At 36.1% G+C, this 17,688-nt stretch overlaps 1 protein-coding gene across 3 annotated transcripts in view; it reads left to right on the top strand.

Annotated features, from left to right (window-relative positions):
• LOC150101221 (epidermal growth factor receptor kinase substrate 8-like) overlaps positions 1-17,688 on the top strand; it is a 218,423-nt gene that overhangs the window by 140,923 nt on the left and 59,812 nt on the right. For all 3 annotated transcript variants that reach the window (XM_090401588.1, XM_090401590.1, XM_090401589.1), the window contains exon 7: positions 6,593-6,648. In XM_090401588.1, the coding sequence (XP_090257714.1) occupies positions 6,593-6,648 (56 nt within the window). The remainder of the gene's footprint in view (positions 1-6,592; positions 6,649-17,688) is intronic.

Below are 17,688 nucleotides of genomic sequence, written 5' to 3' on the forward strand. Positions count from 1 at the left end.
GCCTTATATATTAATGATCTTCTGTTGACCAATCAATTCTATCTCAAGGTGTTTGCTAATGACACTATTTTACAGAGGAATTGACCATTATATTCTATGTTGACATAATTATTGGGGCATCCCATATTTTAGAATGAAACATTAATATGTCAAACATAGAATCTTCTCTTTGTGGTCTGCTCTGGCTCATAAGACTGTTACAGTCTTTTGCTTTCTTTATTGCTATACATTCTGATAACCTCTTAGACTTTTTCTATTATTTACTACTGAAGCTTGATCTTTATTGGCACAGTATGACCATAGTTGTTCTAGCACCATAAAACCCTATACTAACAAACTGATGGAGCATGCTTTTCTGTTTTCTAAATATCCAGACAAGTGAGGTCATCTTCATAACTCATTCTTTCCTTCTCTAACCTACAGATCAAGCCAGAAGAGATGCTGAAGTAGTGCTATTGAGATCTAACACAAATTGTCCATTGCCTCACCATCCTCCTAACACACACCCTAGACTTTTTGTTAATCAGCTGTTTCCAAATATCATATGATGTTAGATCTTCCCTTTTAATTCAGACCATAAATGGCTGCATGAAATTCCTTCAGTTAGCTAGTTTCAGTTTCTTGCTGTTTGATACTACAAGGCGATAACATGGCGATTATTACATTACTGTAGGAAATGCAGTAATCGCTATGTTATGTACTCCTCCTCCTATGCATGGTCTGTACTGTTTCTATTCTCCAGATCCAAACATCCACTTTGATCAAACACCCAAAATAATCTTCACTGGAATGTGAGGCCCTTTCCTCCAATTTATCCCAAACCTCGTGATCCATTATTCATGTCTCTTTTTTCCTACAAGTGTGCCAGAGCAGTCCAAGATAAAAATTCTTGAGTGCTTAAGATATGCATTCAGGTCAAAATTCTCAGCTTTGTACATAGCCTGCAAATTGTATAAATAATAAATAAATAAATAAATCACTGGATCCAAATCTGACTTTGCAACTTGGATCTGATGATCCAACTAAGAAAAACTCAACAGGTGAATTACAGAAATTATTTTCACTGGAATGAAGCCCTTCATTACTCACTCTATTCAGAATTCCTGCCTGCTCTCAAAACTGTTTACAACAGGTGTACCAAAGCAGTCCAGGAAAAAATGTTACCATACAAGAGCTCCAGCCTCATTCTCAGCTGAAGCACAAATTAATACAAGAAATATACCCAAGTCAAAATTCCCAGCTTTGTATTCAGCCTGCAAATTGTAGAAATAATAAATAAATAAATTATCACATCCAGTTCTTTGAAAGTCAGATTTGAAACTGATGATCCAACACAAAACTCAACTCTTCAACTAATCCACATTTAATCTGACTTTGGAAAGACCAAATGTAGAAAACTTATGTCCTGTATAAATGGAAGTCATGCTTTCTGCTCATCTGTGCTTCCACCTCTTTCTCTCTCTTTCTTTCTCATTCACATGAGTGCACAATCACACTAAAGTGACACCACTGTAACTACACCTAAAGATAAAGCTGATCTCTTAATATCATCTTCCAACTCCTGCGTAGATGACCAAGGCAAATCACCTTTTGTTATACTGGAAACAGTGTGCTACATGCCTTTATGGTTGCCAGAAAGATAACAGAAGAATCTTAAATAATCTAGATACCAAAATCTTGTGTTTCTGATGACATCTGCCTAGTTGTATTCAAAAGGTTGCTTCGGAACTAATGCTCATTATGTATTACTTCTATGCACTTTGTATATTTTGTTGGTGTCTACTCAAATATTGAAGTAAGCCTATGTTTGAATTCAGCCCATTCCACAAAAAATAAAATAAAAATAAATAAGAATAAATATAAACAGAGAGAGAAGTCTGCTGTCAAACTGCTGACCTTTTCTCACATCAGTTCTCAAAAATAATTGAGGTCATCAGCAATCAACTTCTTCCTTACCTGTAGGCTAATCATTTAGTCCATGACTACCAAGTATGGATTGTCTAGATGCATGACAGATCTTCTAGCCCACATCACCTGCTTAACACAATTTGGAATGGTTTGGGAAAACCTGTGCTGTTGCTGTTGATATTTACAAGGCATTTGGTCTACTTTCCACTCTCTGCATTTAGATTGTCAATTTTTGGCTAGTCAATCACCATCTATCTTGTTGAAGGACTTCCTTTCTTTTTCTTCTTATCCATTGAAGAATGCATTAAGGCTCTGTTGTATCTCCTCCTCCTTTTCTCTTACACATAAATGATCTCTCACTTATCATAATAATGTTCCATGGCAATAGTCTATGTACAATCCATTCCTCATACTCATATGACAAATCTTGTAGTGCCCAAACATCTCAAGCCTTAGGATCTTCAACTATTGTAGCATCTGAAACACAGATCTTCATGCTGTTCTCAATGGAGTTATAATTTCAACCTACTGCAGTATTCAGCACTAACACTAAAATGCAATCTTATTGTTGCTTCTTGAAAATAAAAAAACCTTAGTTCACATTCCCTTCCCTTTTGACAATATGCAAGTCATCAGACTGGATCAAACTTTTTCTTGGGCAAACATTTTCTTCTAACCTTTCTTCATATAAATACATCAGTATCTTCTCTAACCGCTAAAAGAGTTGTCTCTTATTTCAGAGAGATTTTTATGCCTAAGAAATGTAGGATTAAAACAGGTTTTTTATTAGTTGTTAATTTGATGAAACCACAATTAAAATGGTGGTTTCATCAGGGTTTAAAATAACTGCAAAAAATTATAAAACATATAACAGTAAAGTTGTCTATATCCTGAAAAATATTTGCAAAATAAATTGATTCATCCTAAAGATGAATGTGAAGTTGTGAAAACAATCACGTCAATTCTTTGTAATCACAAAGAATTGAAGTGATTGTTTAGCAAAATTGAAATCTAAGAAGTGAAGTTTAATGAGAAATTTACAGATGTCCTGTAATATAAAAACTTGATTTCTGTTCAAAGATCCATGTGAATGGATGACTAATGGATTTTTTTAGAAGTCTGGAATAAAAGTTTTATTCTAAATGAAGCATAATGGAAATATCCCAGTTTTCTGTTTGGTCAGTGGTTGAGGTATGGTTGGCCAGCCTGCATGTTCAACATGTTCAACATCTCTCTCTCTCCAACATGTTCTTTCTTTCTCATTTCAGATCTACTGCTAGTCTGCCATATGTCTGCCCAGACAACATAAGTATGGTATTCTATGTACTCATGGGTGTTTATAAAAAGGAGTAGCTGCCCTCAGGAGACTGCAAACAGTTTGAATCAACTTGAATCACTCTGATTTTATGATCTTTGAAAAGAGAAGCCCACATAATGGGTAGATTGCCAGCATATGGAATAGTGATCAAATCTTTATACTGGATGTTATGGTTATGGAGAGAGGAACATTGTAAAAATAAAATCTCGTCAATTTTTTTTTTTTTTTTTTAAATAACCATTGAAGAACAAATAAATTTGAGTGGGCCTGAAGTTCTATCTTAAGTTGATCTTCATTTTATAAAATTAAACACTCAGTCTTGAAGGTGTAGATGATATCTAGCTTTTCAGAAGGATAGTGAAAGATCGAAACATGAAGATAATGTTCCATGTGAGTAGGCTTAGAATACACTCCAAGAGTGACCCCATTGTCAGGTTTCTTTCTTTTCGAAGAGGGCATCTATGAAAGGATTTAACATCCTTTTCTAGTTCTAATGTAAAATTAATTTTACGTAGGCTGTTCAATAAGTAATAAGACTATATTTATAGAGAAAACAGATTACCTTTAATCGTCATCATTTACATGGTCTTTTTCGAAGTAACTACCATGAGACGTGATGCATTTGTCCCAACGTTGCGTCCACTTAACACATGTGAAAGTCCATTTTTTGAGAGTTCTTTCACCGCCTCCGCAGCTTTTACACATGCTTTGTTGCTTTCGAAATGGCATGGTGCGAGATGAGGACTGTATGGAGGGTGTGGTAGGATATCTGTGTTGTTCTTCTGCAAAACGTCCACTACACAACCAGCAATATGTGGCCTTGCATTATCGTGGTGCAATAAGAAGCCATTCTTCAGCAATGGACGCTTCCTTTTGACATGCTTGATGATAATCGCTGCTGTGTTGATCATTGTCTCTGTGATGGACGTTGAAGGTCTTCCCTCACGTTCAAGATCTTCCACATTTTGCCTTCCTTCCTTAAAAGTTTTATGCCAGCGAAAAACACTTGCCCTCGACATTGCTTCATCATGGAAAGCTTCGCGTATCATGTTAAAAGTGTCTGATGCTGATTTTTGCAAATGCACACAAAATTTAATCGTATAATGCTGTTCCAAGGACACTTCCATTTCAACGACTGGTCTCGCCTCGTAGGCGTGTCGAAAGTGTCACGTGACTAAACAAGCTTGTGACACTCTGGCACATCAGCCCGTATATGCCATCTATCAACCTCTTTTGTTAATACAGACAGCAACATTTCTTTATTCCACAGAAATTAATATTGTGATGAGTGGTTTCACCACAGTAAAATTAGTCATATTACTTATTGAACAGCCCACGTACATTAGAAAAATTCACATTAGAACTAGAAAAGGATGGTAAACTCTTTCCTAGATTTCCTCATCAAAAAGAAACCTGACAGTGGTGTCACTCTTGAAGTGTATCATAAGCCTGCCCAAATGGGATGTTATCCTCATGCTTCATTCCTTCACCATCCTTCCCGAAAGCTAGGTCTCATCTACATCCTTAAGATTGAGTGTGTTCAATTTTACAAAATGAAGATCAACTTCAGGCTTTCTCAGATTTATTTCCTTAATTGCTTAATTGTCCATTCCATACCTTGGCAATCTATCCATTAGGATTGCTTCTCTTTTCAGAGATCATAGCATCAGAGCAACTTTCAAGCTAATTCAAATTGTTTGCAGTCTCTTCAGGTCTCTTGAGGACAGGATCCCTTTAGAACACATGGAACACACATACACACTCAGAAGTATATAGAATTCCATGCTCATGTGGTCTGGGCAGAAAAGCTGTGCATTTCAAGTAAGCAAGAAAGAACATGTTAGAGATGTTGAACTTAAAAGAAAGATCTGATTTAACCAACCACACCTCAACCACTAACCATACAATAAACTGGGATGATTCCATTATCCCAGTTTTCAGAGAATTCATTACAGTTATCCATTCACGTGGATCTTTGAACAGAAATGAAGGTCTTATATTAAATGACATTTAGAAATCTATCAAATCGTTCAACATCACCTGTAGTCTTTGTGATGACAGCTAACATGTGGCACATGACTTCATGTTCGCATTTAAGATGAATCAATTTATTTTCTTTTGTAACAGTCTTCAGCATCTTGACAACTTTGTTGTTATGCTTTTATATATTTTGTGCTTAATTAAAACTCTGATGATGTCACCAGTTTAGTACAAGTATGAGCGAAACTAGTTGGTTATAAGTTTCAAATTAATGACTAATAAAAAATCTGTTTTAATCCTATATTTGACTCCTTCTCTGCTCAAAGTGCTATTTTTATCCTGCAGTTTCTAACTCTGTATAATTTCCAAATGCCTTTATAACCTTATTTCTTAATGCCTTAAATAACTTTAGAATCTTCTCATGTTTGTGATTGTATCTCAGTAACTTTCCTGAATATTCTTGATTCTGCATGGAAGAGATCTGTTTGACTGTGCAGTGATGATGAATTTACCAGTGTAACCAATGGTTTATTTCAGTCCTATCCTATGCCTTTTCTACAGATACTTTCATGGGTGCTACTCCACTGAAGTGCCACTCATCATTCCTCTCCTTTCTTTTAAGCCGATTAAAATACAAGCAGTGGGTGCCTAGCATCTTTTTACAGTCTAGTTGCACATTCATGAACCTGCTTTGTTCTTCCTTTTTTATTCCTCCTGCCTTACTCTCTCTCTCTCTGGAGCATCCTTCCTCTTGAAATTGTTATTATTATCTGAGACCTCCAGGGAGTCAAGGACTCATTGAGGGAGGTAATAAATCACCCATACCAGTTGTCATACCTTCCCTTAAATTCATTCATACTAGATGCACTCACTACCCCTAAAGGCAAACTATTCAATGCATTCACTGCTCTGTGAGAAAACCTTCTTCTCACCCCTTTCTTGACTGTGAACAAACTTCTATGGATACCTCTGCATTCTCTCTCCACCTTCTATATGATGAAAAATTTCATTAGATGATATCCTATGACACCCATTCAAAAAGTTAATAGACCTCTATATATCACCCCTCTTTCTCCTGTTAAACAGAGTCTGTAACCACATACTAACAATCTGTCCTAATAATCTAAACCCCCATAATCTGGATATAATTTTTGTAACTCTTCTTTGCACCTTTCTACAGTTTCTTTATCTCCTTCGATAAAGAGGTTTTCCATACAGTACCCTTGTTTTCATACAGTACTAAGCTACTCTAGGTGCTGCAATGTATTGTGTGTGGGATTGATATAGTGTGTGTGTGTGTGTGTAAATTATATAAATAATACAAAATAAAATTTATGAAATTTATGTATTTATTTACCTATTGAGATGAATTTTTTTCTCCCACAGGCTCAAGAGGTGGTAGATGAAATGAAGATGTTCATGAATGGTAAATGGAAACCCGGGTGAGAAATTGCATTTTTATAGTCCTCTTTAGTAGTTTAATTTTCAACTGTCATAGTTTTTCTGTACATCATTTTATATAACAGTAATTAAGATGCTATCTGATCACAAAGACTGACCAGTTAAAGATGCATAGCTGGATAGCATGTCATTTATTATTATTACTATTATTATTATATGACGCCTCCATGGAGTCCAAGGACTCATCGAGGGAGAACACCTGCTCTACATCTCTTCGTCTCCACCAACTACACCAATGCCATCTACTGCCTGCCACCAGCACTAGTATCTCCACAGAAAATCACAACACAAACATCCATGCCTACGGCAGGATTCGAGCCCGCAGCCTTTGGCTGGAGAGTGCTTGGCCAACCAGGCCAGCATTTACTATGTTTTTTTTTTAATTAATTAATTTTTTTTTTTTTATAACAACCTTAGTGAAGTTTTATTTCCACCTTCAAATTGCACTGATATAACTTGAACAATACAGAAATGGATATGATTTGCATTATAAATCATAATCATTTGTTTGTGTTCCTCTATAGACATATAAGTTCTCTTTTTAAGAGAAGTAGTACGAAAGTTATGCCAATTATTTTTTTTTTCTTTCAATTCAAACACAACAGAAAGCTTTAAATGTCATTGAATGGGATAGTTTCTGGTTTCCCAACAGTGAGTGGTGCCTTGATCAGTCACATGAGTGCAGTACACAAGCAGTTCAGAAGGGAAGCTGTTATAGCTGCACATATGCAACAAAAGCAAAAGACATTCTGAGACAAAGGTGGGATCTTGCCTTGTCTTGTCAGATGTCATCTCCTTCCAGGAGGTTGACTACCATGAGCTTCCATCATGTACAGTTTTGTGCTTCTCTTTTGCATTCTTCATAGGACAAAAAGGTCCAGTCCTTAATATTTCTCATCCAATCTATTCCTTGTCTTCCACTTCTTTTTTTCTTGTATCATTCCTTCTAGAAGTGTTTTTTGTAGGGATTCATGCCTTAGAATGTGACCAAGGTAGGTGGTTTTCCTTTTCTTAATGGTTTTCAACAGATTCCTATCTTCTCCAATCATCTCTAATATTTCTAAATTAGTTTCTTTAGCAGTCCATGGGACTCAAAGAATTCTTCTGAGGATCCACATTTCAAAGTCTTTTAGTTTATTTTCGCAGTATTTTGACATTGTCCAGATTTCTGCTCCATATAGCAGTGTTGACCATACGTAGCATTTGGACAGCCTAATTCGTGTGTTTGTGTGAATTTCCCTTGAGGTCAGAATGTTTTTCATGCTAATGAAGGTTGATCTAGCAATTTCTATTCTTCTTAGTATTTCCTTATCACACTTTCCATTCTCTGTAATTAGTTGACCTAAATATATATAACTCTCTACTTGATCTAAAGCATTTCCTCTGATCTTAATATTTACATATTAAGGAGGTTGAATATTTTCCCTTTTTCTCTTGTTACCAGCATGGTTTTAGTTTTTTTGAAGTTAAAATTAAGTCCATACTTTTCACTTAGCTTCAGCATCTCTTCTAGTAGGTTTTGAAGATCTTTTTTATTTTCAGCTAGCAGTACTGTATCATCTGCATATCTTAAGTTGTTTATATTCCTGCCTCCTATGCTGACTCCTTTAAATTCTTTTAATTGCTGGAAGATATTTTCAGTATAGAGGCTAAACAATATAGGAGAAAGAACACAGCCTTGTCTGACACCCTTCTTTACTGGGAATTCCTCTGAGATTTCTCCTGATATTTTTATTGAGGCAGTTTGCTCCCAATATAGATTTATTAGTAATCTGGTATCTTTACCATCTACTCCTAAATTTCTGATGCATTTGATTAGTTGTTCATGTTGTATATTGTCAAAGGCCTTTGTGTAGTCAATAAAACATAAGTAGACTTCTTTCTGCTTCTCTAGATATCTTTCTATAATAGTTCTAATGTTGAAGAGTCCTCTAGTTTCTTTATTTTCCTAGAAACCAGATTGTGTTTCATTAAGTTCCATTTTGATTTTATGTTTATTTCTTTCTAGGATGATATATAACATAACTTTTGCTATCTGACTGATCAGACTGATTGTTCTGTATTCTTCACATTTTCTTCGATTTTTTAGGTATTGGTAGGAACGTTGAGTTCTTAAAATCTTTTGGCAGGTGTCCAATTTCGTATACAGTATTTTGTTACATATGTCAGTCAGTGATCTTATAGTCTTATCATCTAAAGCCTTTAGATATTCTGCCATAATTCCATCCATTCCTGGAGCTTTTCCTGGTTTCAGTTTCCTAATGGCATTTGTTACTTCCCACGTAAGAATAGTAGGCCCCTCCAAATCTTCTTGCATTGGCTTATCTATTCTATCATGATTGTAGAGTTCCTTTTAATACTCTACCCATCTATCCCTTATTTTGTCTTTCTCCATTAAGATATTTCCACTGGTATCTTCGATCCAATGAGAGCCTACCCTTTTGCAAGATTTGCTAGTTAACTCCTAAATTTTTCATGAAGTTCTCTGGTTTTGTGCTTTTTGTCCAGAAGTTCAATTTCCTTGCATTTGTTGTTGAGCCATAGTTCTTTTGCAATCCTACATTCTTTCCTGATCTCCTTGTTTAAGTTCTTGTATTCAGGATGATTTTTGTGCTTCTTTCTTTCCTCCATCATTTTCAGTATCTTGTCATTCATCCAGGATTTACTCATTTTCTTCTCAAATTTGGGAATTGCTTGTTTTACTGCCTTTTTAATGTCCTCTTTAAATTTCGGCCATCTATCTTCAATTTCATCTTTAGGATATGGATACTTGGTGGAATCAGGAACATTAACAGCAGTGGATTTTGCCAGTTCCTTTAACAATTTATCTTGTATTTCTTGATTATTAAGGGAGCCAAGTTCATTTTCTATGTTTATAGGTTTCATTGTTTTCTTTAATTTTATTGTTGCTTTAATGACCACAGGATTGTGATCTGATCCCATATCAGCCCCTAGGTATGTTTTGGCTTGTAAGATGTTATTTTAAAAAAAAAATCTTTTTTTTTTTTTTAATCATTATATAGTCAATCTGGTTCCTACAGCTGTCTCCGGGACTTTTCATTTGTAAAGTCTTCTAGGAGGGTGGCTAAATAAAGTATTTGCTATTACCAGATTGTTTTATTGACAGAACTGTATTGATCTTTCTCCTCTTGGATTTCTATGTCCAAGGCCCTGGTTTCCCATGCAGGAAGAGATCTTTTCTGAGCCTACTTTAGCATTTAGATCTCCCATAACGATAGTTATGGGAGATCTAAATGCTATCTCCCATAATGCTATCTAAATGTCAACTGCTTTAGCGTTGTTAAGTGCATTTTGAATGCTTCCATAGAAAGATTCTGCATCTTCATCTGGGTAATCAGAAGTAGATGCATATTTGGACAATAAAAATATTAAAAGGTTGAGCTGCAATTTTAATGCAATTATCCTGTCACTTATGGGCCAAAATCCATGTAAGGATTTTGCACAATCTTATGTTTTAGTACAAATGCTACTCCATTCCTATGACTGTCTCCACATGAATATATAATTGAATGGCTCTTTCTGTTTATTTTTCCACTATTAGTCCATTTGACTTCACTGATACCAGCAATGTCAAATTTCATTGCTTCAAAGTTATAGCATCAGAAGAGTTGATAATAACTGAGATGACATCTCTCCCACCAGTTGGAGAGAGTGACCATATGATTTTGACTTGGAAAATGAATAGACATGCAGGAGTATCGAAGAGACGGGAACTTATGTGGAATTATAAAGCAGGTGATTATAATAGTCTTAGACGTCAACTTCGGGAAGTTTCATGGAGGGAGGAATTGGAAGGCTGGGATATCATTAGTGCGTGGGAAATTGTGAAAGAATATTTGTTAGCAGCAATGGTAAGTTGTATACTACGAGTGAAGAAGAGGACACAATTTGGAGTGAAGTGGATGACAAACAATATAGGAAAAGATATAAGGAGACAGGTGAAGAGAAGATGCATGAAGAATATAAGACACAGGCCAGAAGAGTGACTAGTGTGGTAAGGAAAGCGAAACTGGAATATGATAGGAGATTGGCCCTAAGATCCAAAGAAAATCCTAGGGAATTTTTTAGCTATGTGGCCAGTAGGAGGAGAAATGACTGTGGAAGAAATTGTGGGATAAAAATGGGAATAGAGTGACTGATGCAGAGGACATAGTGGAATTGTTCAATGAATACTTTATTGGAGTATTTCATCCTAGAGAAATCAGTTTTAATGCTAAAGGGATAGGGCTGGTTTGAGGTTTAGAGGTACAGGAGGAGAGTGTGTTTCAGATACTGAGTACTCTGGATGTCAGTAAATCTTTGGGACTGGATGGTATTTCACCACGAGTTTTGAGAGAATGTGCTAGGGAACTGACAGTGCCTTTAACCTGGCTTTTCAATGAAAGTCTGGCTGCAGGAAAGGTGCCCAGGGAATGGAAGGAAGGTAAGTTACTGCCATTGCATAAGGGTGGTAACAGACTGGAAATGTCTAATTATAGTCCAGTCTGTGTGTCATCAGTAGTTGTTAAGATCTTGGAGAAAGTAGTGAGGGACCGTATACAGCATTGGGCAGATGAGGGTAATGTTATCTGTGAGAGTCAACATGGATTTGTGAAAGGGCGCTCTTGTTTTAGCAATATGCTAGCCTTTTATAATAAAGTTTCAAGAACATTAGATGAGGGAAAGGCATATACTTCAATTTTCTTAGACTTAACGAAGGCATTTGACAGGGTGCCACATGATAAGCTGATATTTAAGTTGCAGCATGGGTCTGGATGTCAGATTGGTCAACTGGATTCAGGATTGGCTGTCTGATAGGTATCAGAGAGTTGTGCATGGTGGAGCAGTTTCAAGGAGGCAGAGGGTTACAAGTGGGGTCCCACAGGGCTCAGTACTAGGACCTATATTGTTTAATCTTTATATCAATGACATTGCCAATGGATTGCAAGGGGATATTCAGTTGTTTGCGGATGATGCGAAGCTGGGAAGGATTATTAGTAATAGTGCAAATGTGGTAGCCCTGCAAGAGGATTTGAATAAGCTAGATAGATGGCCAAATGAATGGGGGTGTCAGTTTAATGCAGCAAAAATGTAAGGTCTTGAGGTTTGGGAAACATCGATGGGATGCTGCATTCTCTATGGGAGGAGTTATACTGGAGGAAGTAGGGGAGACAAGAGATCTGGGGTTGATGATTGATAGAAACCTGAAATTTAGGGGACATATTGCAAAGGTGGTGAAGGTAACACAGAGGATTGCTGCAATTATGAGAAGGACACTGACCTGCAGAGATAAAAGGGTTATCATTCCATTGTATAAGTCTCTGATCAGACCACACTTAGACTATTGTTCTCAGATTTGGTCCCCAGAATTTGAAGGGGATAAATTAACAGTGGAAAGGGTACAAAGATGGATGACAAAGATGGTTTCAGGACTGTACAAAGATAGTTATGAGGATCGGCTGAGGGAATGTGGGCTGCAGAGTTTGGTGGATAGAAGAAGGAGAGGTGATATGATTGAGACTTTTAAACTGTTGAGAGGTGGTTACAGGGTTGACACTGGGGAGTTCTTTCGCTTGGTTGAACAGCAGGAAGGAGTGATGACAAGAGGCCATCCCTGGAAGTTACGAAAGGAAACTGTGAGCAAGAGGTTGAGGAGTGGTTTCTTTGCATGGAGGGTGGTTGAACCACGGAATGCATTGCCTGATGGAGTGGTGAGAGCGAGAATGGTCAATGAGTTTAAGGAGTGGTATGATAGACTTTGTGTTTCTTAGCGGGGACCTCCCCTCGATGAATCTTGACAGACTTTATGTTCTTAGGAAGGACCTCCCACAATGAGTCTTTTGACTCCATGGAGCCCTGAATAATAATAATAATAATAATAAGTTCTTGTATAAGGTTATCCAACTTCCCAGCTTCATGTAAGGTCCTTACATTCCAAGTTGCAAGCCCTTATTTTAGGGTTGTCTGAGGGTCTGAGATGTGGCTCGCTTATTAGTATAACATCTGGTTGATATCTATGGGTGATATCAACCAACAAAAATCTTGGAGCTCCAGAATTTTGTTTCTGAGGCCATTTGCATTCCATGCAACAATCTGAAGAGAGAAGATTCTTGGTTTTTAGATGTGAAGGATCAGGAGATACTCTCCCTGGAGGGTTTAAGGTATCTTCGTCATATGCTATTTTCATAGTATCTGTCTTACATTCCTGAGTTTCTTTCTCTTCTTCCCTGTAATGTTTCCAAGAGACAAAAGTTGCAGAGGGTCCAACTTTGTCTCTATTGCTTAAATCTGACATAGTTCTCTGTTTCATGGTTTACTACGGAAGGTTACGTGGTGAGGTTCCTGTCTCTTCCATGGTGGGATCTTGTTTGTGTGCTTTTTGGAGAGAGAGGGCCTGCATGATCAATTCAGAACAGTACATGGACACAATGAAGATACATCTGTATAGTCCACTAAAAACACGAAGTTGTCTATGACAACTTCTGGCCTCAAACCAGTTTGCACACAAGGGCAGCCTTTGACAGGACTTATCTTCCCCATCCTGCCCATAGCCTGGATTTGCACTCTCTGAACAGTACATCTTGAACATCTTCTTCCTTATAGCTTATTTCAGTTGTTCATGAAGAGTTCCAGTTATGGGGTTAGCATACAGTGTCTCATTCTGCAGTGACCAAAGTTGTATAGGAGGATGGAGACTTTGTTAAAAATGACAGGATGCTTGCAAAATCTGGGGAATTAATCCATGTAAAAGTCATTGTCAAATAAATTATATTTTCTTTCTTAAAAAATAGAATTTATATTTTGCGCATTTCACCACAAAAAATGCTAAATTAGACTATTGCCAGATATAGAACTAATTTGCCCATGAACTCTTAAGAGATATTGCCCACTAGCTCCAAGGATGACACTCAATTGAAATGGCTCATACCATGTAACTCTTACCTCCAGTCTTCATTTATTATATTTTATTTTTCTTCTTTTTCTAAAAATTTTTTTTGTAGTCCATCCTTGATAATTCGGCTTTGAATTTGCATATCTTTGTTTTTCCACATTTTTAGTTTCCACATATTTCTATCTCAACATTTTCTTTCCCCGCCTTTCCTTTCAGTTATATTTCAGTTCAGTTATATAATTTCTATCATTATACTCCTGATGCTGCTCCAAAAGAAGACAACCTCGAGCATTCTACAAAGGTATGTCAAAATTATTCCTTCTGTATTTTTTGTTCATCTTTTTATTTATATTTTTTGTTTATGTCTTTAAAATATCATTAATATCTTAAATAAACTGGAATAAAAAAGCCAATGACAATACAAAGGGTACTCCTTAAGAAAATAGGCAAAATAGCCATAAATATTAATATCAGTTTTAGAGGAGTAACATGGAAAATTGCCAGAAATAATATTCATAGAACTAATTTTTCCTCTTTGTAAATCTCTGATTACTTCAGTAATCCCAACTGTTTTTTTTTTTTTTTTTAAATCTTCTACTCATATGTTAGGTCTGATAGTCTGTTACAGCCAAGCAGCTGGTTGCACCAACCTGGCGTTTCTGTAATACTGTTCTCTTTTTGTTGATCTCTTGTATTTACAGGTTTGTTATCTGTTATTATCATAGAAAGGGGGGAACTGAAACTACCATCATCATCATCTAAAGAGGTCTAAAGTTGCTCCTGTCTCAGGTGGAGTTTGAACCCAATTGCATTTTCCAGACAAATGATGCAAATCCACTCAACTATGGAATATCTCTTTTCCACTTCATGTTAGAATTTCTTTACTTTCTCTTTGATGTGCAGGCTAAGTTACATATACTGCAATATCTTTAGTAGTTTATTGTCCATGTGCACATGTTGGTTTTTCAGGTAATGTGTGACAAAACTACACAGCAAAGATGTCATTTCCATTCTCAATCTAAAATGAGCTGAACAATTTCTTATGTATGTTATTCTTAATATTAGCAGATATATTTTTCAGCAAGTCAAATGAAACAAAAATCATTTGACTCTACAATCTTCAAAAATTCACTTCCTAAAGAATGTAGGTTAAGGATTTTTTTTTATTATTATTTTTAATTTTAATTTTATATATATTATATTTATTTATAATTTTTATATAACCTGAAACCCCACTTTAGAGACCAAATGTTTTTTTTTAAATCACTTAAGGTCTCCACTAAATGAAACAGTGAACTTTAGACTACACACAATGAAATTCATCTCCCACCCAAAGCCAGTCACTGGCATCCATGGTCCAGAGATTGTTAGTTGGCTGAGTGGATATTCACTCAGTGAACAACACTGGCTTACTGCATGTGGATTAATATCACGCAGTTGCTGAAGCCAGTAATCATAAATATTAATTAATATAACTGTTTAAAGCATTTAATTTCTGTTTAATTTATAACTGTTTAATTTCCTGTTACAAATGACATCCTAGAGCATAAAATTTTAACTTCTGAATTATAAGTTAAATGATATTGAAAACTACTAGGTTTATAGTGACTACTCTTAAATCATTTGAAAATTAGCATCCTTGATATAACAAGAAATGCTGCTCATTTGAACATTGGCTTTAGCCAATATTCATCCTAAGTGTATAGAAAGAGCATGCCTTTAACTCACTTTAGATATACAGTTAAGTGAGAAATATTTATTGAATTTTCAAAGTACATAGGTGAGAACATAGGGATCTTACCTTTAGAGATTCATTATCAAATTCCTGACATGTATCCTCAAGAGGTGTACAGGATATTATGATAATACTACTTGAAAAACTTACATCATTACTTACTTCCTATCAACAATTTTTCTCCAAATCAATCTGTTATCTCTCAAGACTAACATTATCAAAGCTTATATTTCTGCCTTCTAAGACACTTTTTGCTGTATCAATCCACCTATATCTTGACCTTCCTCTGGGTCTTTTTTCCTGCCAACCTGGCAGATAACACTTGTTTTGCTAATCTTTCCTTTCCTTTTCCATTCTGTTTAAGCGACCATACCACATGAAATTAGTTCTGCTAACACAAAGAGAATAGTGATCAGCAGGCTTATGAAGCAGTACAAAGCACAGGACGACTGAGATTCATTATCAGAATATGTCTACTGGAACTGCTTACTTTGTCTAAGGGCATATTGAAGGGACTTGCCACCAGCATCTGGTTCAGTGTGGCTTACACATAAGGAGTGGTATTTCTTCCCCCCCCCTAGAATGCTAAGTATTGTAGGCTATATTATAACTTTTATACTTAATTCTTATCAGCGGTTTATTCTCAATCATTGCAGTATCCTTCTAAAATTTTTCTAAAAGAAACAGAACTCCAGATAATTAGTCATTATGCTCCAGTTAATAAAACCTTAGTTTTGATGCAGTTTTTCCTTTTCCTTTCCACTAGAAGTCAGAGTAGCTCAGTGTTCATCTATTTTATAAAGAAACGTTTAGTTTAAAACACATATGATAATCTTTTCTGAAAAATATACAAATCAGCATAATTTTCTGAAGTCTTTAATAAGTGGATAATTAAGATAAAACTTATTTTTAATTATTTTCATTATTATCATCAAATGAGAGATGAATAAGAAGTCTGTTATGAATCCTCAGTGGGTGTACAGTTTTTTTTTTTACATTAAGTTTGCATTATTATTATTATTATTACGTAACACCTCCAGGGAGTCCAAAGACTCATCGAGGGAGGGTACCTACTCTACAACTCTCCATCTCCACCACTCCACCAGCCACAACTACTTCATCATCTACACCAACACCATCTACTGCCGACCACCACTAGTATTTTCACAAACAAACATCTATGCCCATGGCAGGATTCGAACCCACAGCCTTTTGGCTGGAGAGAGGATACACTAACCACTCGGTCAACCAGGCTGGCATTATTAGCTTTCTATTATTAATTGTAGCTTTCTCTCCATTTATTATTATTATTGTTATTATTAAGAGAGAGAGACTTCCAGGGAGTTGGGGACTCATCAAGGGAGGCCACATACTACACGTGCAAGCTATCATACTTAGTTTTGAATTCATCCACACTGCTTGCACAAACAATATCCAATGGCAATCCATTCCAGTCACGCATCCCTCTATGAGAGAAAAATCTAGCCCTCACTCACTGCTTAGCAGCATTCATTCTCAGCTTCCAAGGATGCCCTCTCATCCTTTCCCTGCCCTCCATAAATTGAAAAATTCCATCAACTGAAATCCTGTATGACTCTTTCAGAAGTTTGTAAGTCTCAATCATATCACCCCTCTTTCTGCTGTTTGCTAGTGTCTGCAGTCTACAAATTCTCAATCTGTCTTTATAATCAGTATTACACAATCCTGATATCATTTTAAACACTGTCTCTCTATTGTATCAGAATCACAACAGAAACCAGGAGGCCAGAGCTGTGCACAGTAGTCCAAGTGAGGTCTTATCAAGACCTTGTAAAGAAGTAAAATGACATCCTTATCTTTACATGTGAAAGTTTGTTTCTGCATTGTTAAATATCTTATGAGTTGTATTTGCAATCTTTGCTACATGGCCCCTGAACTTCAACTTACTATCTATTAACACTCAAAGATCTCTAGTCTGGTCAGTTCTTTCTACCATTATCCAATATAATATGACATTGGATATCTAATCTGGCCAAAGTGCATTGCCATTACATTTACTAACATTGAACTGACACCATTTTTCCATGCTCACAATTCCAGCCTGTTCAAATTATTCTGCAAGTACTGCATATCAGCAGCATTCCTGATTACCCTACCTATCTTTGCATCATTAGCAAATACTGTATGTCACCTGTTAATCTTTCCCAATATCATTAATGTGTGTAGATTGTTTGTTTCTGCATTGTTAAATATCTTATGAGTTGTATTTGCAATCTTTGCTACATGGCCCCTGAACTTCAACTTACTATCTATTAACACTCAAAGATCTCTAGTCTGGTCAGTTCTTTCTACCATTATCCAATATAATATGACATTGGATATCTAATCTGGCCAAAGTGCATTGCCATTACATTT

This window comes from Typopeltis vanoorti, chromosome 12 (assembly GCF_054136105.1).
Source record: "Typopeltis vanoorti isolate ZY-2024b chromosome 12, IOZ_Tvanoo_1.0, whole genome shotgun sequence".
Taxonomy (NCBI): Eukaryota; Metazoa; Arthropoda; class Arachnida; order Uropygi; family Thelyphonidae; genus Typopeltis; species Typopeltis vanoorti.